At 50.0% G+C, this 27,112-nt stretch overlaps 1 protein-coding gene across 2 annotated transcripts in view; it reads right to left on the bottom strand.

The window, feature by feature from the left end:
- GSG1L (GSG1 like) overlaps positions 1-27,112 on the bottom strand; it is a 208,535-nt gene that overhangs the window by 119,525 nt on the left and 61,898 nt on the right. For both annotated transcript variants that reach the window (XM_087869321.1, XM_045775242.2), the window contains exon 2: positions 14,712-14,759. In XM_087869321.1, coding sequence (XP_087725447.1) covers positions 14,712-14,759 — 48 coding nt within the window. The remainder of the gene's footprint in view (positions 1-14,711; positions 14,760-27,112) is intronic.

Raw genomic sequence — 27,112 nt, 5'->3', positions numbered from 1 at the left:
GATGGTGGTGATGGACACACAGCAATGTGAACATAATTGCGCCACTGAACCCTACGCTTACACAAATGGTTAAAATGGTTCAAATGTTAAATTTCAGGTCACGCATATTTTACCACAATAAAAAAAAAAAAGAACGTCTGTTCACCAAAAGACATCTGTGAAAAGACAAGCCCGAGTGAGAAAAGGAATTCGAAATACCTGTAAGCAACTGAAGATTAAAATGTGTAAGAAAAAAAGGTTAAAATGTCTATAAATCAATAAGAAAAAGACAATCTAATAGAAACACAAGCAGGAGATGCAAACAGGCACTGCGAGAGAAAATCCGCACAGCCACAAGCGTGAGAAGATACTCAACCCCGTCAGTAATCAGAGAAGTGCAAAGTGAAATGCACAGGGAGTTAACCGCTTCTCATCCAACAGGTTGGAAATATGTTAATATCCGATAAAGCTAAGTATTGTCAAGGATAGAGTGATGGGGATCCTCATACTCCATTAGTGGGCACGTAAACTGGTACCCCGACTTTGGAAATTGGGATGGCTTTGCTTAGTAAATCTGCAGATACTCAAAGTTCACGGAGCAATCCCACGTCAAGGTCAACACCGGAGTAGTGATTCTCACATGCGGTGGCTGGTCAGAGGGCTTGTCACACAGAGCTTGCTGGCCCCAGACCCAGAGTTTCTTGTTCAGGAGTTCTGTGGTGGGGCCCGAGGATTAATATTTCTAATAAGCTCCTAGGCGCTGATGCTGTCCGTCCGGGGCCCACGCTTGAAGAACTAACAGCAGTATTCATAAGCAAAACAGAAAGTGACCCACATACCCATTAAGAGTAGAATGAACGCACAGAAGAACGTAGAGTCATAGAATGGAATATTACATAGCAATGAAAATGCACAGACTACAGCTATGATCGCTATGGACCGAATGCCTGTGTCTCCTCAAATTCATCTGTTGGTGTTCTAACTCCAGGTGTGATGGTATCTGGAGGTTGTGCATTTGGGAGGTGAACAGGTCATGAGGGCAGAGCCCTCGTGAATGGCATTAATGGCCTTGTAATTCCCCAGCGAGCTTCTTGGCCCCTTGCACCATGTGAGAAGACAGCTATCTGTGATTCAGATGCCATATGGGCTCTCTCACAACCGTTTAATTCTGCCATTGTGGCACAAAAGCTACGCCTACACAAGAGAATGGGCGTGGCTGTGTTTCAATAAAACTTTATTTACAACAACAGGCGGTGGGCCGTGCTTTGCCAACCCCTGCCTATCAGTGGTTATTCTCCTCTGGGATCGGGAGTTGTCAGTGCTCAAGAAGGGACATGTGGGGTGGCCAGCAGTGATCTCTTTCTCGACCCCAGTGGTAATAAAGTTTTTGCTTTACAATAGACTGTTAAGCTATATATTTGCATTTTATGTATTTTTTAATGTTACTTTATTTCTCAATTTTAAAAAGCTTCAATAAATAAATAAAAGAGAAACAAAATGGAGTATCTCCATACAACGAAATATTATTTGGCAATAAGGAGAAGCGATATACTACACACGCCATGATGTGAATGAACCTTGAAAACATGGTGCTCAGTGAGAGAAGCCAGACCCCAAAGTCCACCTACTATGTGATTCCACTCATATGTGTCCAGAATTGTCAACTCTACAGGAACAGAAAGCAGATCGCTGGTTGTCGAGGTCTGTGGGGTCCGGAGGGTTGAGGGCTGAAGGTTAAGGGAACAGGTTTCAGGGTGATAGAAATGTTCTTAAAATTGATAGTGGCCATGGCTGCACAAGCCTGAACGTACTAAAGACCACTGACCTGTACACTTTAAGGAGGCAAATTGCATGGTAAGTAATTATATTTCAATAAAGCTGTTACCAAAACAACAACAAAAACAAAAAACAAAAAAAAAAAAACAAAAGAAAACAAAACAAAAAAAAAAACGACCCAAGATATTTAAACTAATGAATAAAATCAACAGCCTCTGGCCTCGCCCCCAGAGATGGGCCAGACGAGGGGCATGAGCAAGGAGACCAACAAGACACCAGCTTTGGAGAAGCCACCTGTGCTCCCTCCTGTCTGCCGAAGCATCCCATCACTGCCCCCCTACATTTCTCTGCCTCTGGCAAAACGCATGCTGAAAATCAGAAGATTGAGAGGCCGCAGAGTGTCCGGACAAGTAGGGGCCAGGACATCGCAGCCAAGAGACGCTGGACTTTTTTTTTTTTTTTTTTTTTTAAGATTTTATCCTTTTATTTGACAGAGACAGCCAGCGAGAGAGGGAACACAAGCAGGGGGAGTGGGAGAGGAAGAAGCAGGCTCCCAGCGGAGGAGCCTGACGTGGGGCTCGATCCCAGAACACCGAGATCACGCCCTGAGCCGAAGGCAGACGCTTAACGACTGCGCCACCCAGGCGCCCTGAGACGCTGGACTTTTTAAACTCAAAATGAGATTTCAGGGGAAAGTGTACGGGGAACAAAGCCTGTAGGAGTTGGGCTGTCTCGGGGAACCCACACCAGGGCTGCGGGAGCCGACTCCTGGGCAGCAAATCTGGCAGGAGCGTCAGCCTTCTAGAACATTCCTTTTGAAAGGGCTTCTCTCTTGGGTTTGTAGGTTCCTAGTGGCTTCGGGGCATGGGTAGGGTTTCAGAGGCTTACAGCCTTCTGCTCCTCACGCCTGCAAAAGGCGGCATATTTGTGGGGGGTTCTGTGTTACATCCCAGGCCTTCGCAGAGCCTCCGGGGAGCCCGGCAGATGGTTGCAAATGAGAGGCTGCAGAAGCCAGCAGATGGGATGCGTGAGGAGCAGAGGGTGCCGGGAGCAGGAGCTGCCGTGGGTCCCCTCAGCTGCCACGCAGTCCCCGACAGCTGTGAGCCAAGGGGGCCGCCTGGCTGGCTCAGAACACACAACAAGGCCAACCAAGGAACTTTCTGGGCCTGAGGAGCAGAAGAGGAGCCAGGAGGCACCAGGCAGAGTGGGAAGACCTGTGAGGTGTGGCAGAAACAGCACGGGACTGATGGATGCCTCACTTCACTGTGTGACCTCAGGCAAATTGCTCGTCTTCTCTGTTTCCTTGGCTATAAACCGGAACTCATAGCACCTATTCTAAAGGGCTGTCGAAAGAATTAAGTGAAACAAGGGGTGTGGAAATATCTAGCAGTGAATGGAATTCTGTGCATTATTCAATAAGTTACTCAAGTAGAAATCGATGCAAATTGAGTTACTTTCCAAGTGAGCTTATTTGCTGGCTGGGCTAACCCCAGGAGATGGGGAAAACACAATGGAACATTCAAGCCGGCGTTGACTGAGCCAGACCAGGCATCAACCCCTCACATGGATTATTCCATTCGCAGGAGAGTTCCGCAAAGCAGATGCTATTATCCCCATTTTAGACATGATGAAACTGAGCCATAAAGAGGATGAGCAGCGTGCCCCCCGTCCACAGCTAGTAAGACAGAGGCAGGATTTGAATCCAGAGCCCACATGCCACATTAACACCGAGCTTAGAAACTCTGCATTTAAATCCCAGCTCTGCCACTGGCTGGACCGAAAGCAGGTTTCTTAACCTATCGCAGCCTCAGCTTCCTGTCCTGGAAGGCGGGGTGGTAGTAATAATTCCTACTCGGCAGGCTGTTGCAAGGATTACATGCTATGACGTGCCTAGAAGGGACTGGTATGCAGCAGGCGCTCAATGCATGCTCACTGCATTGCCAGGGCTGGCCTGGAGGAAGATGCCCCAGAGCGGCGAGCCCATTTCTTAGAGTACGCAGTAGGTATGCTCACTATACTCAACCCACTCAGTCACAGAGTTTTTTCTTGGGGTCTCAGTTTCCCCATCTGCAAAATGGGCTCTCTGGTGAGATCAGCTCTCTGCGCCCTTTCAACTGGGACATTTGGGCCCCTTTCTTGGAACTGGAGATGTCACGAGAAGGAAGCAGAGACAGGCGCATGCAGTGTGAGCCCCTGGGGAGCCACAAGTGACAACCCATGCGGCGTGGCAGCCCTTTCTTCCTCTCCAGCCCCATCTGGCCAACACGTAACTTGTCCTTCCCTCTCACTAGACCTCAGTCCTTCCCAGTCGTGACTAGCTTTACGATTCTTTTCTATTTCAGTAGCTCATTTTGAGGCAGTAAGTGGAACGGTGAAGCATCTCAACACATATGGTCTTGGATAAAATGACTTAATCTCTCTGGGCCTCAGTTTCCCCACCCATGACTTGGTGTCCCAGCAGCACAAACCTCAGCAAGTTGTTGGGGGATCTGCTGGGTCTGTCATGTTGGCAAAATGGGGGGGGGGAATTGGGGGGGTATTGTTTATTCTAAAGCAGCTTGGAAAGAATAACTCGGCATACAAAAACCATGAGTTGATAGGTATCCTTACTCAGGATGAGGCTTAAAAAGTTAGACTTTCTAAATGAATCAGTGTAAAGAGAAACAGTAAGTGACTCTATGGGGCGGGGGGCAGTACACAGCCCAAACTGGGAAAGTAGTGCAAGATGAAAAATCAGGATCTCTTGTTAAAAAAATTATTGGGGTTCCTGGGTGGCTCAGTCTGATTAAACATCTGACTCTTGATCTCAGCTTGGGCCTTGATCTCAGAGTTGTGAGTTCAGGCCCCATGTTGGGCTCCATGCTGGGCATGGAGCTTACTTAAAAAAAATTATTAAGAATTTCAGGATAGTGACCCTGGAACATTTAACCAAATGTGAGTCCCTTCTGTGCATGGGACCTTCTGTGATTGTATAAGTCACATGCCCATGACACTGCTTCTATATCTTGACAGGGGTCTGGGTTATACACATGTATGTATTTCCTGAAACTCAGTGAATTGTACGTTTAAAACCTGTGCGATTCACTCTTCCTAAATTATACCAATTAAATTATATTGATTAAAACAAAGGAAACACAACAAAATAGGGTCACAAATTCCCAGCTTATACCAGGCAGTGTGATGCAGCAATGAGATGTAGGTATAGACAGTATGTTGAATGTTGTCTTCTTTTAACCCTGTCTATGTATCCCTGGCCCCCACATACAGTTGTACAGGATGTGCACTGCCCAACCCTATGCTATTCACATAGACTGTAGTATGAATCATGACCCCCAGAGTTGCACAGTGAGTAACCTGCCCAACTGAACGTGGTGAACTCAATTTATAGCTGTTTGTCTAACTTCATTTGAAGGAATCTTTGTGTGGCTAAAGTTAAAGCTCTTTGCAAATGCAAGTCCTGGGCCAAAGAGAAGGACCTTGTTGTAAATTCCATTCTGGGGACAGGTCCAGAAAGAACCAGCCGATGGGAAGACTTTTCTGGGTTATGGAAAGGAGCCAGCATCCTTCACATTCCACAGGCCCCGTGCAGCTCAGCAAGCCCTGCCCCCCCCCCATGCTGAAACCCCTGCTCAGACAGGCAAAGGGCTGGATTGAAGCGTCCGAGCTCATTTCTCCCACCAAAGGATGGTAAGACTACAGAGTCATTTAGAAATTTAAATTACCACTGTTTACACTTAAGCGAGTCTTCTCACCATGGAGAAACTGTTTCCAATTATGAAACATGAAAGCTGGTCACCGTTTGGGGTTAATATGACGCTCTCTGAGAGAGTGAGCGGGCGAGACTGCCCAGACAGCTAATTACCTGGAAAGATAATCTGGAATAATTGGAATTAGAGCAATAAAGCAATTACTAGATGTTGTGATCTCCAGGAGCAGTCCTCCACCAGGCATCGGGATTTAAACACCTTTCTTAAGGGCACGTAATTAGAGAAATCCAGAATTTCAGAACAGAAAGTGACAGAACTAGCAGTTCAGAATGAGGGAGGTGACAGAGACCTGTGCACTGCTGGAGAAAACGACGCTGGAGGGTCGTGGGAGGGATGGGTGGGAGGAGAAAGGACTGGGGGGCCGGAAGGGGGGCGGGGTGCTGCTAAAAGACCTCAGAAGCCTGGAGAGTGAGCCTGACTCTCACCTAAACTTGCTGTGTGACCTTGAGCAAGGCGCTTAACCTCTCTGGGCTCTACGTTCCTTCTACTCTTTAGTCATTCAGTAAATGACTATTGTGCATCTGCCACGTGGACCCTTTTGCACATGCCATTCATCCTACCCAGAACAACAGCCCCTGGGCCCCTTATGCACTGGAAGGAACGCCATTCATCCTTCCAGATCCTCCCCACGTGGCACCTCTCCCCACAGCCCGGCCAGACTGTCATCAGCCCCTTCTGCAGCCCTCTGGCCACCCGTCTGGGCCCCAGGCCCATAGATGTGACTGTCCTCCCCATCTGTCCCCCACTAGAAGGCTCTTCAAGAGCAGAAGCTGGGGGTGACTCCCCTCAGTGTCCCGGCTCCTGGCACACAGCCTAACACCAAGGAATGCCACCCACTGGCCTGAGGCAAGGTGGGCAAAGTCACGGAGGCCCCTCCCTGAAAGCGAGGCTGCAGTCTACCCTGCCTCCAGGAATTAAATGACACTGAGGGGGCTGGCCTGCGTTGTTAGTTTATTGAGAATGGCCAGGAAATGATCTCTTTCTATAGGATTCCAGAGCTCTGCTGCCCCCGCAAATGGACCAGGGCCATTCAGATGATTGATGAGCCCCACCCTCAGCCAAAGGGCTACAAGAATTATCTCAATGTCTGGGAATGGCAGGTGGGAGGGAACAATGGACGGGTCAACTACTGGGGCTGGTCTCCTGCCTCTTTGTGTCCCGAAGTCTCCGTCTCACAGGATGAAAAAATCAGACCTCTTGTTGTGTCGGGCCTCGGACCACAGGTATGTTCCCGGTAACTTGAAGCAGAAGTAGCTGATGCAGTCTGGGGGCAAGGGAGGGCTGACAGAGAGGTGCCTAGGTGGACAGAGTGAAAAGATCGCCCAGGATTCACACACAGGCACAGGATAGGCTGGCCGCCCGGCGTGCTGGGGCTGCGGCCAGCAGGCTGACCCGCGTGGAGCTCCAATGGCAGATCTTGGGCAGCTGGGAGGGCTCGTTGTCCTCTCCCTTCCCCTGCCCAGCGTGTTCTGATCTATGCATGTTTCAGGTCTGTGACATAAATCAATAAAATGCACTAAATAAATTAAGTGAGCAGCAGAATTGTAAATCGATTTCAGGCGCGGAACAGAGAGGTTGAGGGAACCAACAAGAGACTATTATAGAAACCGAAGTGAGAAATGACTCAGGCAAGACTCAGGATTGTGGCCACGGAGCCACCACGTTGTTACACATCCCTGAAATATTAAACAAATGAAACCTACAAGCTTTGGAGATTGTTTCGCAAAAACCTGCCAGCTGGTGGCTGCCAGAAATCCAGCTGGGAAACAGAAGCGGGGAGCAGGGGTGACTAACGCAGCTCAGCCCAGGGGGCGGGGGGGGGGCGGTTAGAGGAGACCACAGCCTCCCGAGTCAGAGTCCAGGTTTCCAAACACAAATGGGCCACCCAGGGTCTATAACAGGCCCCTGCTCGCCCCTTCCTTCCTTCCTTCCTTCCTTCCTTCCTTCCTTCCTTCCTTCCTTCCTTCCTTCCTCCCTCCTTCCTTCCTCCCTCCTTCCTTCCCTCCCTCCCCTCCTTCCACAAACCTTTACTAAATTCTTGCTGTGTGCCAACCCCACCTAGCTGAGGCACAGGAGCCATTGGAAGGACAAGACCCAGCGTCTGTCCTCAGGGAGTGTCCAGTCTGATGGAGAAGATGATCTCAACACAGAGTGATGGGTCCTAATACGACCAGTCACCATAAGTATCTCTGGGTTCGGGGTGGCTTTTCAGAAAAAGTCATATATGGGGCGCCTGGGTGACTCAGTGGGTTGAGCCTCTGACTCTTGATCTCGGCTCAGGTCGTGATCTCAGGGTCATGAGATCAAGCCCTGCATTGGGCGTGCAGCCTGCTTAGGATTTTCTCTGTCCCTCTTCTCCTCCCCCCTTGCTCTCTCTCATGCGCTCGCTCTCTCTCTCAAGAAAGAAAGAAAGAAAGAAAGAAAGAAAGAAAGAAAGAAAGAAAAGAGAAAAGAAGAGGGTATGTCTAAGCTGGGTTTTGAAAGATAAATAGAAGTTTTCCAAGGCACACAAGAGGTGGTAAAGGCAGGTAGGCAGAGGGAACAGCATATGCAAAGGCACAGAGGTATGAAAGATGATGGGGAGCTTGAGGGAAGTGTATTCGAGGGGGAAGGCAGGGCTGGAGCCCAGGGTCCCTGTCAGGGATGGTAGGAAATGGAATGAAAAAGTCAGACTAGCTCCAGACAGATCACAGAGGACCGTGAACACCATGTTAAAATATCCCGGCGTATTTAAGTTTGGGAGCCAGGGAAAGGGTTCAAGCAGAATCCTGATACCATTGGATTTTCCACTTTAGAAGGATCGTTTAGAATTCAGTGTGGGAAATTTTTGTTTTACTTTCTCTTTACTTTACTTTCTACTTTCTTTCTACATACAGACAGAAAAAGTGCATCTATCACAAGTATAGGGCTTGATGAATTTTCATAAACTGAACACATCCATGTAACTAGCACCCAGACCAAGAATCGAACATCGCCAGCTGCCGGCGCCCTCTGCACGGCGGTCCCCCTTCAGTCTTCGTGGCCGACCCCTGTCCTGCCTTCTCACAGCGCGGCCTCATTTTGCCTGTTTTCCAGCTTTATATAAATGGAATCATACAGTATTTATTCTCCTGAATCTGGCTTCTTTTGCCCAAATCCGTGCTGCCGTGAGCAGCTGTAGACTGTTCGCCCCCCTTGCGGAATCGAATTCCATGGTGTGTGTTGATGGGCACTAAGGAAGAGCAGGCAGGAGGATATCCGCACGGCTTGATGACGGCTATAAATCACGGGAGGCTCAATTAGCTCATTCATTCATTCGCTCATTCATTTTTCATTCATTCACAGTGAAAGCCCCATGGACCCCGTAAGGGAAAGCTCCAAACTGGGGGTTAGGAACTGGGGACATTCCCCACATCACACCTTGACTGGTACCTTGGAACCGATCCTTATCAGGGTATCCTGTTAATAGTGTAAAGGGAGGAAAACCCAGACATCTTCCTGGACTCTTTGCAGGGATCTCGGGTGGCAGAATCACATCCCTCCTGCCTCTCCCAGTGCAGGGGTGGGTTCTTCCTTCCTCTGCCGGAGCCCTTCCACCATGCCTGCTAAGCATTTCCTTAGCTGTCTCCCACACGGGTGGGGCGGGGACTTCCGCCTCATTCGTCTTTGCAGCCCCAATGCCTAGCCCAGAGCCTGCCGTGCAGTAGGTGCTAAGGAAACGTTTGTCTAACTGAAAGGCATGTGTGAGAATGACTGGCACGCAGAGGCCGTTCAGTTGGTGCTCGGCAAGGGAACCCACCCAAACGTTTAGGTCCCTCGTGGAGAAATAAATAGGTCACTTTGGGAAGACAATGACCGGGGAGACTGTGAGCAGCAAATCAGTGAGGTCCATGCACACATACCCCCAGAAATCCAGCTGAGCCAATTCCAGCACCACCAGCTGCCAACCATCCTTGAAGCCTGAGCTCAGTGTATTTCTTGCCTCATTGATGTTGGACGCAGCCACGTGACTTGCTTTAGCCAGTGGGGTGTTAGCAGACGCCATGTAAGCAAAGGTCTAACATGTGCTTGTGCCGTTAGCCACCTTGCATTTCTTTTTTTTTTTTTAAGACTGTATTTATTTATTTGAGAGAGAGAGAGGGAGAGCACGAACGGGAGGAGGGACAGAGGGAGAGAGACAAGCAGACTCCCTGCTGAGTGAGGAGCCCATCGTGGGGCTCCATCCCAGGACCCCGAGATCATGATCCCAGCCGAAGTCAGACCCTTAACCAACTGAGCCACCCAGGTGTCCTGCCACCTTGCATTTCTGTCCCCTCTACCTGGCCCCCAGAGTGAACTCACATGGAACAGACGTGACTGAGCCCAGACTACATCCTGGAACCAAGACAACCTACAACCAAGTCAACCCACAAACATGTCAGCAAAAAATAAATGCTGAACGCCCCTGAGCTCCGGGATGGCTTGTTACGCAGCATTACGGTGGATGTTGCTGACCAGTACAATAGGTTTGAAGACTACCCAGTTGGTCACAATTGCTTGGTAGGAGAATCCTGCCCCAGTGAATAAGAGACTGAGATTTCAAGAGACAGGGAAGAGGAAGACAAGAAAGCATGAGGAGCGTTCCCTCTGCATTTTCACTATCAAGTTCACAACATATGGATGCTGCTGTTTCTCTGCATTTGCACATTTCATCTTCATAAATTGCTCAAGCATCTTTAAGTCGCCCTCCTCCTCTGCTTCCCACAGCCTTCGTTCAAGTCTCAAGCCACTATTCCACCAGTGCAGCTCCAGGGCTGGGCTGGACCCCCGAGGCCCGGAGGTAAATAAGAAACCACTGCTATCCTCAGAGGGCCCCAGCCCTGTGAAGAAGGAGGACGTGCGTACCAGTTACTATTATTCAGCTCTGATACTGAAGGCCTGCAGGGGAGTGGGGGCACAATCACAGTATCCAGCAAGAGAACTGCTTACACGAATTGTCTCTACGTGATGGAATATTTCATAGCTGTTCCAGAAGATGAGGGTGGTTTTATATATTGATATGAAAAGCAACTCATGATTTTATATATAAGTATAGATGTATATATATGCACCTATCTATCTATCTATCTATCTATCCATCATCTTCAAGGGCTAATGAACCAAACCCTTATTAGGGAATATGCAGTGGGCTCAGAAGAGACCTTTTATTTCTCATTTATGCATTTGAGGTTCATTATAATTTTTATAATTAGAGTGTATACTGTTAAAATCCATGTTTATTTTTCATCCATTCAACAGGTGTTGTGGGGCCCCTACAGCACCAGGCTTTGCTCCTGGGCACTAGGGACACAGTGAGTTACAAAGGAGACAAACCCCTGCCCTCGTGGAGCTGACCCTCTGTTCATCAGGTAAGCAGGCAGGAATAAGTGACGTGCAGGGGTGGAGAGGGACTTGGCAGGAGGAAGGGCTGTGACAAGGAGATGCTTCTAGGAAGGCTTCCCTGGGGCTGTGACATTTGAACCGAAACCTGAATGACGAGGAGGAACCAGCTGTGCAGAGAACTGAGAGAACAGTGTTCCAGGAGCAGAAAATGACACGTGCAAAGGCCCTGAGGCACACACTCGTTTGGCCAACTCACGAAACAGGATTTGGGGGAGGTGGAGTGTGGGGAGAGAGGGGAGATGGCAGGAGATGAAGACCCAGAAGTTTGGGGCCGGATCCCACAGACCTCACAGGCCATAGTGAGAACATTCGCTTTTTCTCTGAGTGAGACGGAAGCCAAGGGAGGGCTTTAAACAGGGATTCACATGAGATGACTTATGCTTTAAAAACATCATTCTGGCACGAGTGAATCAGGGCGCAAGAATGGAAGGAGGTAAGCAGTTAAGAGATTGTGGCAGGAATCCAGATGAAAAATGGATGTGGCTTAGGCTAGTATAAAACAAAAAGATATCTCCCATGAGAAGTACAAAACTACAATGGTCAGGTACAAACGAAGAAAAACGCGTGCCATGGTAAAAATACTGATGACAAATATTTTTCCAGGGGACAGGGTCAGGAAGTAAGGGGTGAGAGGTTGTTGGAAAAAATGGCAAAGAGGGGGTGCCGTTTGCAAAGGGCCTTGGAAGCATGACCATGGCTTGCCAGGTGGAAGGAGGTCAAGGAAAGAAGGAGAGCACTATCTGAGAACACCCTGAACTCAGCTCAGAGGTCTCGGTGAAGGAGGAAGGGGAAGAATCACACATCACACACTCACACAAGTGCACACACACACACACACACACACACACACTCTTTCACAGAGTCTTGGAAAGCCTAGCTTTTCAGCAGAAGAACCAGGCATTTAAGAGCCCAGTTGCTCAGGTTCAAATCCCAGCATCCTAACTTGACCTCAAGCAAGTCAATTAACGCGCTATGCCTCAGTTTCCTCACCTGTAAAAGGAGGATTTAAATGAGCCAGTGTGTGTAAAGGTCTCAGAACAGTGCCCGGCACGCGGTAAGCACTGTGCAAAGCCAGTTAGCGCGAGTGCCACGATTATTACCATATCGGGCAGACCAGAAGGTAAGGCACAGAGGGAGCGGGCGCAGGGACAAGAATGTAGAAGAAGAGTGTGCTTTGGGAGAGAACACACCTGGGCTCAAACACCAGCCCCAGACACCCCGTGTGGCCTCGAACCACACACTCCATCTCCGTGGCTCGGGGGCCTCATCTGTGAGACGGACCATCACAGTGAGAGGTGAGCACGGGGATGGACCCACGAGCACCACAGTCCCGCACGCATGTCCGGAGGGCCAGGTCGGGGGCCTGCGCGACGAACCCCGCCGATCCAAGGGACAGCTGAAGTGTTCGACAGGCGGTGAGTACGTGAACATCGTCCTGCCACTTGGCGGCAAAGCAAGCCCACTCAGCCTCCTTATAAACGTTTTTATATACACAGCCAGAAGGGCCGTGGCGCGGCCGCCAAGCCCGGAAAGAAAAATCACAAGGCCAGTAAAACACAAAGATACAATCTCTCTGGGGCCCTCGGTCCTCATAAAAGAAGCAGGAATAAAGGTCAAATGTCTCCAGGAGGAGGACAAGCGACCCACGTGCCGCCGAACATGGACACACGTGTACACATCCGCACACGCTCACACGTGCACACACATGCATGCTTGCACTTGGACACGCCCTCCTCCTCCATGCACAGGCTCAGCCAGGCACACAAGCACATACACGCTCACACGGGCACGCGTGTGTGCAAGCTCAGCCACCAGTGTGCGGGCATGCACACACAGGAGACCCGCGTGCACCTGCTCGTGCATGCATACACTCCCCCTCAACTCAACACGCACACACGCTGACGTGTGCACACACGGGCCGTGCTGCCTGGAAGCCAGAGGGGCAGCACAGGTGGCCCCGGAGCTCCGAGGTCTTGGGGGTTATCGGCTGAGCGTTGGCGAGGGGCCGCCTCCAGGGACAGGCTTAGAAGACGCGGGACAACAGAGGAGTCTGAAGCCTGGGCTCTGCCCCGCATGAGAAGGGACACTGAGGTGGCTTCATGTGTGTAAGGCTCAGATTCCTCATCTGGCAGCGGCGTGAGTTTGTCAGCCCCCTCCTCACAGGGTTGTGGGGGGGCTCCTCAGTTCGCGCTGGGAACACAGTGCGGGGCACGCAGGGACTGCCGCTCAGCGCACATCCCCCATGCATTAGCGGTAGTATTCCTCGCGCCTCTTGACCGCAGCTTAGAAACCGGGGCCCAGATGCTCAGCTCCAAACTTCAGGGATGGCCGCCTGTAGCAGCCAAACGGGGCACGGTCGCTGGGAAGCCGGGGAGGAAACTGAGGAGACAGCCACCTGCCATCCCACCCGCCCCGCGGAAAGTCTGATCAGCAGGGAGTGGCTGGCCCTGAGGGTCCCCGTCTCACGGAGCTCACCAAGGGGACAGTGTCTGCGAGACACGAACATCACCGGCCTCCATGACACATGGCCCCCCCGCGGAGCCCCCTCTGCCAACACCCGGGATGGGTCAGAGGCAGGCCCTCCGGGTCCCTGACCCTCCAGACACTGCAGGGACCCACCAGCAGGGGGCGTGAGTATCCACAAGCCCTGGACTAAAGGATTTCTCCTGAGCCAGGCACACAGAGATTCCCCCCTGTTGGGACAGACGTGAGGACTGGATTTCTGCCTCAGTTTCCCCACCCTGACACCCAGAACCAGAGCACTCTCCTAGTCTCCAGGCTATTTGAAGACACCAGCATACCTGCTCTCTCCTGGCCGCTGTCCTCCTTGGCGGAAAGGGGGAGGCAGGTGGAGAGGCGGCCAAGACCCTACATTCCTTTGGCAGCACATCTTCCAGCATCTGCTCTCTTGCTCTCCCTTAATAATAAAGCCTCTGACTTAGCTGAGCACATGGTTGCCAGGATAACAGCCTCATTTCCCAGCCTCCCTTGCAGCTGAGTCTGGCCCTGAGACCAAGTTCTGGCCAAGGAGACATGAGCAGGTGCTGTGGGCAACTTCTAGAAACCTTGGAGTTGACACGCAAGCTTTGCCCTTTCTCCTTTGCCCCCTCTAAGCTGCTGCCTGGAAGGCAGGTGTGACAGCTGGAGCACCAGCTGCCGTCTTACACCATGAAGGCAAAAGCACGGAGATGGTGGAGATGGCAAGGTTCTGGAGCAGAGCCACACTAGACTGCTTACTTTCAAACTTTATAAAAGCAATGCACATTTCTCCTCTGAAGCCAGCTCTTATGGACCACCATTCCTTGCAGCTAAACCTAGTCCTAACTGCTGTGCTTGCCCCACACGCGAATCACCGGGGGTCAGATTCTCTGCTCTTGGGCCCCATGCACCAGACAGTGACAGACACAGGACATCTGTTTTCCTGCCCCTGAGGCCAAATCCTGCAGCTGGATGCAGTGCTCCCCACACTGGTCTAGCCTGACCCCAACTTCTGCACACCTGTCCTTCTTCCCACCAAATCCTGGTGCACGCCGGAAGTGATGAAAATGAAAGTGTAATGACTCCAGGACCGCCCCGATCAGGGGAAGGACACGATGATCCTCTACCTGCCTCTCTCCCCTCCCCAACTGCTCGAGAAACTCGGAGCTTGGCAAGATTATGGTTCTCTGGGGAGCCATCGCCCAGGGGCGCTGCTGGAGAAACCCTCGCGGGGCTGCGGCATGCCACTGGGCAGGAAGTGTCTCTGAGGGGCACTGGGCTTGCACACCTGAGCGGGGGGGCCACACTTACCCTTCTCCGATGCTGGGGCCAGGTCAATGAAGCTGCGACATTTTTCACCTTCGAAAAGAAAAGAAGGGTTTTCAGAATGTGAGAGGAAGTGAGAGCTTCAGGCTTTTGCCTCTCCCCTTCTCTGAGCTTCAACACCGAGCCAGGGCGTGGGGCCCCGAGCACCTCTAACTCTTATTCCCAGAAACTCAATGTCCCCGGGGAAACTGCGGACAGCGAATCTGCAAACCGAGCTAAACAGCACCAGGGAGGTCGCCTCCGCACTCACCCCTGATCCAACCCATCCTGCCAGGTGGCTCCCACCTGCTCCAAGCCGCCAGGCCCCTTCCACAGCCCCCAGGCCATCCAGACCCAGAGGGATGAGGGCAACCCCTCGCTGGGCTTCCCAGACCTCCACACCACCGCCGCCAGAGGGATACTCTCCGGACACATGGCTCTGATCGCGTCACACATGCACACAGGCATACACACACCTGCCCAAACCCTCCGATGACCTTCCAAAGAATGAAGCCCAAGTTCCTTCACGGGGACCCCTGCACTCAGTCCCGACACTCCACCATGAGGCCTCACATGTGCTGTTCCCCCTGCCGGGGCCACGCTTCCCCTATTATGAGCTCTCATGGCACGCTGGCCCTCTCCGACACCCAGTCACCTTAGGATTCCACTTTTTGCATATACTCTTGGATGGATGGCCCACAGGTTGTAAGCACCATGAGGGCGCGCCCCACATGCTCAGTGTGCACCCAGCTCGGGAAATGGCAACTCCATCCCGCGTGCTCGGGCCAAAACCTTGGCATCAACCTTGATTTCTCTCTGTCTCATACTTCCACATCTGATCTGTGGCTCTGGCTTGGCGGTATATCCAGAAACCGACCACTTCTCACCCACTCTGCAGCTCCAGCCACCATCTCCCACCTAGATTGGGGCAGTAGCCTCTGCCTGGGTCTCCCTGTTTCTGCCCTTTTCCACACAGTGGCCAGAGAATCCTGTTATAACCTACGATGGATTATTATGTCCTTCTCTGTTCAGAATGCTCCAAGTCCACCCCGTGGCCCGACAAGGCCATCAACTCCCTGACCTTATCTCCTATACGCTTCTACCTCACTCTCTGGGCTCCATCCACATTGGCCTCCTTGCTGATCCTTAAACATGCCAGGTACACCCCTACCTCAGGGCCTTTGCACATACTGCCATTTCTACCTGAAGCATTTTTCCTTCAGATAGCTGAATGGTTAACCCTTCCTTCCTCTTTTTTATCACCTTCCTCAGATGTGACCTTCTCAGGAAGGCCTTTGCTGGCTAATCTATTTAATATTCCAAAGGTCCCTCCCCTGACTGCCCATCTCTCTTTCTACTGGACCCCTACCACCTGAAACAGTGTCTGGTACATAGTGAGTGCATAATACATATTTGCTGAAAGAGTGTATCAATGAATAAACAAAAGAGTGATTGGACAAACAGATGAGCAAAGGAATGAATGAATGTCTTACACCCAAACTTTAGGCCTATAAGAAACTGCAACTTTTCAGTCTCTTCTGGGGCCTCCTTGATGCTGGGCACTGTGCTGACCACGAAGGATACTGTGATGAGCAAGATGGCCCAGCCTCCAGGCCCTGTGTCACAAAGGTAGCACATACAGGATCCTGACGGAGGGAAAATGTTGCCTACAAATCCAGCTGAAGAACCAGAAGTGCTGGGCCCACAGCCCACACAGCAACCATCACATGAGCCAGGCAGATGCTGCTCCCTTCAGACGCGGACACGCCCTGAGCCACAGTCCCCGCCCCTCCCTGCTGCTTTCCCTCTAGCCTCACGGAAGCCACCCAGCCGGCCCCTGGGACACTAGATTGGATGACCTTTAGGGTCAGCTTGCAACCCCAGGTTTAAGGATTCTACTGCTAATCCCATCAAGGATATAGATTTTGTGTCAAAATGGAACCAATAAGAGTTGGGAGGTGAAAAAGATCTGGAAACTTCCAGCATTCTCAATTCATGTGTCTGCTTGAAGCTTCCTAAGTTCTCCAAGAAGGCCCCTGGAAGCCCCTTTGGGGTCCTGAACGTCCTTCCAGCCCCATATAAATGCAAATCAGACAAGGGGTGTGCTGGCAGATGAGGCTGAGAATGAAGGCGGGGGCCAGATCACAAAGGGTCTTGAGATTCAGCTAAGGAGTGGACTCCTGTCTTACTCACATCACCCCTTCCAAAGAATCACGAGGCCACAGGTGGCTTGGATGGGGCTCCTGCGGCTTCCTCCCCAGACTCTATGCTGAGACGCAGGACCCTCACCTCCCTTCACAGATGAAGAAAATAAGGCTCGGGGCCACTGAGTGACCAACCGGGACCACACGGCAAGTCAGATGTACCAAGATTAGAACCCACTAAAAGAGATGTTTGCTGATAGCCAAGAACTAGAAAGGAGGATAAAAACATAAGAATTGGTGGCATGCTAGAATGGATGGATTTGAATGAATTGTTTCGAACTTTCTTTAATGTTACATCGTTTTCTCAAAATCTGGAGAGAGAAAACATTAATGGTCAAATTCAGACCAATACCCAGGGCCACGTTCAGACCTTGTGGGTCCTGGCACTTTGGCCTGTTGGGGTCCTTCCTAAATTAAAAAAAAAATTAAATTAAAAATTACATTTTACACTTGCATTGGCTAAAGACAAATATATTAGCATTATATATTAAAAATTTTCTTCACCTAAAAATGTATCTTTTTCTTCTGATTTTAGAAGAAATTAAAACTTTTGTATGGGTCCACAAGAGCACTGTGGGCCCTGGCTCCATGCCCCCAGACAGGAGGGAGAAGGAGGCCCTACAGCGCTGGGTCTCCCGGCTCCCACATCAGTGTCTTCCCACCACCACTGGCCTCCTGAAAATATGTAAGACTGATGTGCTAAGCATTTTGCCTTCTCTTAAACAGTTTTACTGAGCTATGATTCACATGCCATGCAACTCACCAATGTAAAGTATACAATTTAAAGGTGTTTAGTGTATTCTTAGTATATTCACAAGATTGCGTGACCATCACCATATTCCATTTTAGAACACGTTCATTACTCCCAAAAAGAAACGCCATACCTCTTACCAGCCAGTCCCATTTCCCCCCGTCCTCCCGGCACTGGGCAACCCCTGACCTATTTTCCTTCTCTATGGATTTGCCTATTCTGGACATTTCACATAAGCGGAATCATATAATAGGTGGCCTTTTGTGTCTGGCTTCTTTCGCTGAGCATGATGTTTTCTGGAATCATCCATGGTAGCATGAATCAGTGCTTTGTTCCTTTTTAAAGGCTGAATAATATTCCATCATAGGGATACATCCCATTGTGTTTATCTCATTGGTTAATGGACTTTGGGTTTGTTTCCACTTTTGGGCCATTGATGACAAGATTCATGCACAAGATTTTGTGGGGACAACTTTTCATTTCTCTTAGGTACATACCTAGGAGTGGAAACGCTGGGTCATGTGGAAACTCTGTATTTAACCTTCCTGGGAACTACTAGACTCTTTTCCAAAGTAGGTACAACACTTTATATTCCCACTAGCAATGTGTGAGGGCTCCAATTTCTCCACATCTTTGTCAATACTTGTTATTGTATCTTTTTTTATATCATAGGCATCCTTCCGGGTGGGAAGCGGCATCTCATCGTGGTTTTGATTTGCATGGCCCTAATGACTAGTGATGTGAAGCATCTTTCCATGTGCTTCTTGGCCATTTACATGGCCTCGTCGGGGAAATGTCTATTCAGATCCTTTGCCCATTTTTAATTGGACTATTTTTTCATTTTATTATTGAGTTCTGAGAGTTCTTCCAAGAGTCTGCATACATATACCTTATCAGATATCCAGCTTGCGAGAATTTTGTCCCATTCTGTGAATAGTCTTTCCACTTTCTTGATGGTGTCCTTTCAAGTGCAAAGAGTTTTAAATTTTGATGCAGCTCAATTTATCTATTTCTCTTTTGTTGCTTGTGCTTCTGTGTCATATCTCAGAAGACTTTGACCCAACATCATGAAGATCTATTCTTTCTCCTAAGAGTTCTATCATTTTAACTCTTACCTTTGCATGTGTTATCTGTTTGATGCTGACTTACATGCATGGTGTACCAGAGGTGGCCAGCTCCATTCTTTTGCAGGTGGATAGCCAGTTGTCCCAGCCCCATTTGTTGAAAGGCTATTCTTTCCCCCATTGAATTGCCTTGGCACCCTTGCCAAAAATTAATTGACTACAAATGGGAAGGTTTACTTTGTTCTCTCGATTCTATTCCATTGATCCATATACCTGTCCTTACACTGGTACCACACTGTTTTTGATTACTGAGGCTTATAGTAAGTTTTGAAATTGAGTGAATTCTCCAACTTTGCTTTTCATTTATAAGATGATTTTGGCTATTCTGGGTCCCTTGCATTTCCATATGAATTTTGTCTTTTTAAAGATTTATTTATTTATTTGGGGCAGGGGAGGGACAGAGGGAGAGAGAGAGAGAGAATCTCCAGCAGACTCCCCGCTGAGCACAGAGCCTGACATGGGGCTCAATCCCACGATCCTGAGATCATGACCTGAGCCGAAATCACAAGTCAGACACTTAACCAACTGAGCCATTCAGGCACCACTCCATATGGATTTTAAAATCAACTTGTCATTTTCTTTTTTTTTTTTTTTTAAGATTTTATTTATTTATGTGACAGAGAGACAGCCAGCGAGAGAGGGAACACAGCAGGCGAGTGAGAGAGGAAGAAGCAGGCTCCCAGCAGAGGAGCCCGATGTGGGACTCGATCCCGGAACGCCGGGATCACGCCCTGAGCCGAAGGCAGACGCTTTAACGACTGCACTACCCAGGCGCCCCTGTCATTTTCTGGGGGGGAAAAAAGCCGGTTGGATTTTTCTTTTAAGAATTTTATTTTAAGTAATCTCTACACCCAACATGGGGCTTGAACTTACAACGCAGAGATCAAGAATTGCATTCTCTACTGACTGAGCCAGCAGGCACCCCGCCAGTTGGAATTTTAATAGGGATGGCACTGAGTCTGTAGATCAATTTCGGGAATATTGCCATCTTAATAATATTAAGTTTTCCAATCCATGAACGTGGGATGTATTTCCATTTATTTAGACCCCCTTTAATTTCTTCCAGTAATGTTCTGTAATTTATGGAATATAAGTTTTGCACTTCTTTTGTTAGATTTATTCCTAAGAATTTTATTCTTTCTGATGCTATTGTACATAGAATAGTTTTCTTAATTCCATTTTCAGATTATTCATTGCTATGGTATCAAAATATGATGAATTTTTGTATATTGACCTTGTACCCTGCAATCTTGCTTATAAGTTCTAATAGTTTTCAGTAGATTCTTAGGATTTACTATATACAATATCATGCCATCCACAAATAGAGATCGTTTTACCTCTTCCTTTCCAATCTTGATGTCTTTTATTTCTTTTTCTTGCCTAGTTGCTCTGGTTAAAACCTCCAGCATAATGTGGAATAGAAGTGGCAAGTGCAAACGTCCTTGTCTTGTTCCCGATCTTAGGGAGAAAGCATTTATTCTTATACCATTAAGTATGATGTTTGCTGTAGGCTTTTCATAGGTAATCTTTATCAGGTTGAGGACATTCCTCCTATTCCTAGTTTGTTGGGTGGTTTTATTGTAAAAGTATGCTTGCCTTCCCTTTAATCCCATAATAACCTGCGATGATGTAGCTGTGAGAATCCCCATTTAGAGACACTCCAACTGAGCCTCTGAGCTTTCAGTGATTTGTTCAAGACCACACAGCCAGTAACGATGGAGCAGGACTCAGTCCAGATCTGTAAACTCCAAACTCCATGCCCTAAAATTTTTGCAGCTATCTGTTCCAATTTGCTATGTCAGAACTTCCTACTGCAGCCAGACATTCCCACTGTGTAGAGCTGCCCGATTCTGCAAGGAATCCCCTGAGAACATACCAACTCCCCCACCCCCGCCCCGTGCAGACAGGGAAAATCCACAAGGGGCCAAATAAAATGACTCTCACCCTTCTACGTGGACAAGACTGAATGGAAGATGTTTGAGCAGAGATGGTCAATGCTGACGTCTAAGAAAAAATCATAGTAATGACATAAGGAAGACTGGGTGTTTCAATGGTCAACAAGTCTAATAACCGGAATCCAAACACAGAAAGGAGTTTTTTCTCCAAACCCTGTTCTTCATGATAAAAATTAGCTAACCATTTGTATGAAAGATGTCAAACTGTACCATATTGTCTTATTGCTTTTAGAAGTAGCCTTTAAAACATCTTTGTCAATTATCATTAAGTTGATATGTTTAACTAAGAGATTTAATTGGGGTATAAAACTAGAGACGAGCACTTTATCTTCAGACTGAGGCTTGTCAATTAGATCATGGAGCTGTGGCATGTTACTGCCACCTGATGGCAGCGTACCTTCTGTGAAACATGGAACATGAAGCTGGGAAGGATTCTAGAGTTCATCCAATTTAAGTGGTTCTCAGCCCTGGGAAGCCCACGTCTCACCCACAGAGACCCTGATTTAATTGATTGGTGTGGGGCCTAAAGTTCAGTGGGGTTTTAAAAACTCCCCGGGTGATTCCAGCATGCAGCTAGGCTGAGACTGGCACTCCAATCTGACTTGTAAAAAAATCTATTTTCAACATTAGAAAAACAATAGTAGGCCAACTTAGTGATGGATCATAGTATCACAATGGACACTCCTTCAAGCAATAGTGTCTGTGGGGCAGGGTAGCAGAGTGGCCAAGAGCCTAAGTTCTGGGATCTGCAGAGCTGGGTTCAAATCCTGGCCCTGTCATTTCCTGCCACGTGATTTCTGTGCCTTGATTTCCTTGACTGTTTAATGGGTACAGCACCTATAGGGGCGTTGTAAAGACTTAACGTGGCCACAGAGCTTAGACATGATGCCTAGACCAGAGTGGGTGCTTAGGAAGTGGTGGCTGTCATCATCATCGTCGTCACCCAACAGGACTCAGAGGAAACATGGGGCGTGGCCTCTGCAGTCTCATGGAGAGGAGATCGGACTGATGCACAGATCCCCATTGTGGTGGGTGGAGGTGGGAAGTGGGGCTGAGAGCAGGAGCCCTATTGCCAGACCCGCCTGGATTCAGCTTGGCTCCATCACTTACGAGATGTATGACTCAACATGAACCTTCTGGTGCCTCAGTTTCCCTATCTATACAAAGTGAAAACCACCGATGCTAGTGTTTCTATAGTACTTCTAACAGGGTGGACCAGGAGGGGCGGTGCCAACCACCAGGTGGCACAGCTAGGACAGCTCAGTAGGCAGGAGTCCACACTGTCACGCAGCAGCCGCAGGGATGTCTAGTTCCCCTATGAGCCCATGCCCGGGGTGCAGCCCTGCACTGCCTGCACCATTGTCTCCCCCAGACCCATGGGCACTGTCTGGTAATTCCCTCATCTTTGCCCCTTGAAGATGCCCTTTCTCCCACTGCTACCTCTCACTCTGATCCCCTTTGGCTCATGGTGAGCTGCTAAGAATTGAGAAGGCGAAAGAGAGCATCTTCTCCCCAGGAAGGAGAGTTCCCGAAAGACCCAGTGTGTTCCCAGAGGTCCACTGGAGGGTAATGCTGCCCCACTTTGGAGAGGACACAGAAAGAAGGAATTTGTGCAGGAAGAGGGTGAAGCCAGCAGACCCCAGGGAAAGAGTGTTTTGGGGATCCATGAGCTGCAGAGCCTCCACAGACCCCTAAGGAGATGTCAGGACCTTCCTGGAAACCAACCTGAGAAAGCTGGACATTGGGATCAGAGGTCATAGGCTTGAAAAAAATCTTGCACCCCAGCGAGGGTCCCATGGCCCCTGTGGGGTAGAAAACCATCGCCAGAAAGGAGAAGAAGGGCAAGAAAAAGCTAGAAGGCTCTCCCAAAAGTTCTGAAGACTTCCCATGACCCAGAGGCTGGTGGGGAGCCTCAATTATGTGGGGTCTGGATTTCTCCCTACCTTGGAGAGTGGAAGCTCAGTCCCATTAGATTAGAGAAATAAAGGAATGGGAGACTGCTTGCCTGTAAAAAGTGAGAGTGCGTATTCATACCCACAGAGCCTCGAAGGGGAACATCCTGTATGGGGTCCTCATGACTGCACCTTGCCCTGAGGCAGGTGGCCAATAGGTGGGCTTGGTACCCGGCCCCAACACAAGGGTGGCCAACTCATGAGATCTCAACGCCTGGCAGTGACTGAGGCAAGCCAGAGGGGAGTAGGTAAGCTAGAGAGGGTGTGCCCTATCTAAAGGAACATGAAGTGACCTCCTGGCCATCTAGACCAGTCAGGGTCCTGGCAAGAAACAAACGGCACCCTGGAAAGAGCTCACTGAAGATAGCCGAGTGAAGGGACTATTCACAGAAGGGTGGACAGGCACGAGGAGCTAGCAACAGTGGGGAGCGGCTCCCCTCCCCCAGCCCAGGGGGGCAGGCAAGGGAAAGCACTGGGAGCTCAGCCACACTGAAGCAAGCATCAGAACCAGAATTCAGGGGTAGGGGCCCAAGAACCTGCATTTCTAACAAGTTCCCAGGGGCTGCTGATGCTGCTGGTCTGGGAACCTCATTTTTGAGAACACTCCTTAGAGGAACACGTCACTGTCAAAACCTCAACAGGGAAAAAATGAGGCAGGAGAGTGGGGGATATACCCTCACCCTTCTCTGCTTCCACCCTCTGATTTCCTACTGGCTCCTCCCCCTGGCCAGAACCAATGAGAAACCAGAGGGCACGGGGCTGTTCCATCTGCAGAGGGCAGTCTCCCCCCACCCCCCACCCCCTAACCCTCCTCCACTCCCCCCATCCCGGCACAGAGAGGCAGGACAGACTTCCACGATCACCACAAGCACTATCTGAAATGATCTTGTGTGTGTGTTTGGTTATTTGTTTATTGTCAGGGTCCCCTGCGGGATGTATGAGGGACTTCTCAGCTGTGGGCGTTATTCACAAGCAGATCTGTGTGGACCGTGGGCCTGACCGCATTCTGTAGCAGGCTGGAGCCTGCATGCCCGGAAAGAAAGCAATAATGCAGAATTCTCCCCCACTCCCCGCTCTTCCTTACCCACCCCCTTCCTTTCTCTCTCTCTCGCTCTCTCTCTGAATCCTAGGAATCCAAATCACATCAAGCAGTGATGTGGGGATGTGTTTGAATTAATTTTGATCCTGAAAAAAACATTCTTCTCTTAGATTCCCACTCTCAGTGCTTTGTATTCATACAATTGTATTCAACCAACGTTTATTGGGCGTCTCCTATGTGCCAGGCACTGTTCTGCGGGTTGGGGATACAACAGTGAACGAACAGACAAGTCCCTGCCCTTGTGGCTCTTCCGTTCTTACGTTAAAGGGTATGTTATCAGCCACTCAAAATCCTTGCACCAGACAAGGGCTTTCCCCCGCTCTTCTGAATAACGCCCAGTGTCTCTACAACAATCAGAAACTGGCTGCTGTGTCTTCAAGGCCTGAGACAGTAACAGGGGCTCCAGACATGATTGTGGATTAACAAATAAAGGAAGAGCATTTCATAAATTGCCTTTATCAAGAATCACACCAAATGGGGGATTCTATTCTGCAGAATCCTACAGGTGTGACCATGACACCTGTAGGCAAAGGTGAGACAGGAAGTTGAGCTCAGCTGGAGTGTCTCGGGGCCCATCTAAGACAAGAGAGGCAAACAGAAAAGGGGTGTCTTCACTATTGAGTAAAGAGGGGGTACCCCGTTGGGCAGCCATACCCAGTCTCATGCCCGCCATGATGCATGGACACCCGCTCCTTTCCTGCTGCTTTGTGTCTGGGGGTTCGAATTTTTAGCCTTACATTTTTCCCACCTCTCAATCTCCACATCTTCTCTGCTTCCATTTCTCCATGCCGGAGCCATCCCTAGCCTTCGGCATCCAGCTCAGTGCCCACCCTACACCCCCACCAAGAAGACCGCTTTGTTCACCCACCACCTACCCTCCCCCCAAAAAAGATGTCTCCCTGCTCTGAATTCCCAGCATTTTATCACAATATCTTTCATTATATTGTCTCACTCTACTTCAGGCACAGCTTGGCCCCTCCGGCTTGGCCCCCTTTGGGGCTGTAAATGGCAGATCTCCCCAGCAGCAAGTGGAAACTAGAATGTTTTAGGTTGCCCAAGATCCAGGATCCAACGACCCAAGGAGGGCCCAGGGCAAGCACCATGCTGAGTACTTGGCACTCCTCACAATTGAATGAGGTCAGTGTCTATCCCCATTTTACAGATGAGAAAGTGAGGCTCACATAAGCAAAGCGACCTAGCCAAGGTTACACAGCCAGGAAGTGGCAGAATCAAGATGTGGGCTCAGCTCCATGTCTTTCCAAAGCTCTCTCCATCATGCAAGGGACTGACTTGTCCAGAAGCAGGATAGAGACCCAGAACAGTCCATGGCCAGATGCGATGTTTGGCCTCAACAGTGTCTCTGAAATGTCCTTAAACATTTTATTATGGGAAATTCCCATCTTGTACAAAAGCAGAGAGACTAGTGCAAGAAGCCCCATGTCCCCACCCGCAGCTTGGAAACTGTCCCTCCACGGCCAGTCTTGCCTCTTTACAGCCGTAGCCCCCACCCCATAGGGTTATCTTGAAACAAATCCCAGAAGTTGTGTCTAAATGTCTTTTTGAAGGGTTTGCTCCCTTGCTCAGAAAAGACAAATGGAAGATCGTTTCTTCCTAGACTCTGTGACATCACCTTATGGGGCTGGTGGCTTTTTGCAGTGTGGGAATAAAACACCTAACCCGAGAGGCCCTGACCCGCCCTCACTGCTGACTGCTTCTGACCCACTGTCTGCGGGGACCCGGCTGAGCTAAGGATAGGGAGGGGGGAAGCCTCAGAAATTGCCTTCAGCACAGCAGCTGGAGCCTGTCCGTGGGCGCATCGGTCCCGCACCAATGGCAGCACCTGGCACACGGCCCCGGCAGAAACGAGGCTTCCAGGAATCCAGCGTGGACACAACCGGCCAGGTCACAGCCGCCTCCGCTCCAGCTCACCACTCCCGCCTGATGCCAGGAACCTCGCCCTGCCGTCCCTCCTCCGGGTCCAGTCTACTTGAGGAAAAGGCCAGGCTGTGGCAACGGCGAGCGGAGCCAGCAGGGCGTGCTCCCTGGTGAAAAGCCTGGGCTCTGACGGCAGAGGGACCCGAGTTCAACTCCCAGCTCTGCCATCTGCTAGCTGTGGGACTGTGTGGGAACGAAGGGTTTTATTAGTTTGCCTGGGGGGGTGGGGGTTGCCAGTAAAGGGTGGTCATTTCCACCTCGTGGGGTTGCTTGTGGGCCAAACAAGGTCAAACAAGACATCTCCACTTGGGATTTACACCAGACGACATCTGCAGAAGAGCGCCACTGTCACTCGTCAAAGTTCCCAAAGCTCCGTCCTTGAAAAGGGGTGCTCTTCAGAGGCAAATGGAAGTGTCGGGGCTCAGAAGCCAGAAGACATGAGTTCAAATCCCTCTTCTGCCTCTTCTTAGTCATGTGACCTCGGAGAGTGACTTTACCTTTTGGACCCTTTTCCTCACCTGCCAAATGGAAGTCAGCGGGCACCTGCCTTCTAGGCTTGTGAGAAGGAGGAAAACAGGAGAGTGCGTGGAAACACCTGCCCTGTGCTTGGCTCTGTAAATAGGAGCCATTTTTGATTTCTGAGTCCTTCTCTGGATCTTGGGTTAGAGACACATTGTGCTCTTCCCGGGGAGAGCTGGGAAGTCTTCCCAAGCCAGAAGCAGGAGGCCGTAATGGTGCAACCTCGCCCTGGGCAGGTGGAGGAAAGCTGGCAGGGGCACAGGCAGAATGCAGGGAGGTGGCCAGAAGCAGATGCCCAAGGCTGGCGAAGGTCTGTGGAGCGCTGAGGGTCGGCCAAGTTGCCCTTGGCGTGAACACACAGGAGTCCAGGTCTGGCTGGCAGCGGAAAGATGGGCAGCAAGTGGGAGGGGCGCTGGGGAGACCAGCATCCTTGGCCGGGTCCCCAGATCCCAAGTCTGAGGATCGTGACTTAACTCCATACCCCACCAGATGGTGTAGTCGAGGTTTCTGCGGAGGGCAGGGTGGGGAGCGGCATCAGGGGGACCCATGGGGAGGGGACTGGTGAGAGAGAGGCAGTCACGCTGGCCTCGCGAAGCCGGCCAACAAATATTTGCTAACCTTTATAGTGCACGTGCTTCGTGCCAGGTCCAGAGAGCTTTGCAAACTACCATCCCCACTTTTACTGATGAAGAAACTGAGGCACAGGAAGACCGAGTAACTTGTCCAAGTTCACTCAGCCAGTGGTGGGAGCCAGGATTCCAACGCAGCCGGCTCAGCGGAGCCTTTGCATTCGGCCACGACTGCCTCCTGGCAGAACAAGCAGGTTCTAGAAAACTCCATTCTTCCTAAGGGAAGTCCCAGATGCCCT

This window comes from Ursus americanus, chromosome 2 (genome assembly GCF_024610735.1).
Source record: "Ursus americanus isolate L20-20 chromosome 2, mUrsAme1.1.p, whole genome shotgun sequence".
In the NCBI taxonomy this organism is placed as follows: domain Eukaryota; kingdom Metazoa; phylum Chordata; class Mammalia; order Carnivora; family Ursidae; genus Ursus; species Ursus americanus.
This window is presented reverse-complemented; position numbering and strand designations above follow the sequence as displayed.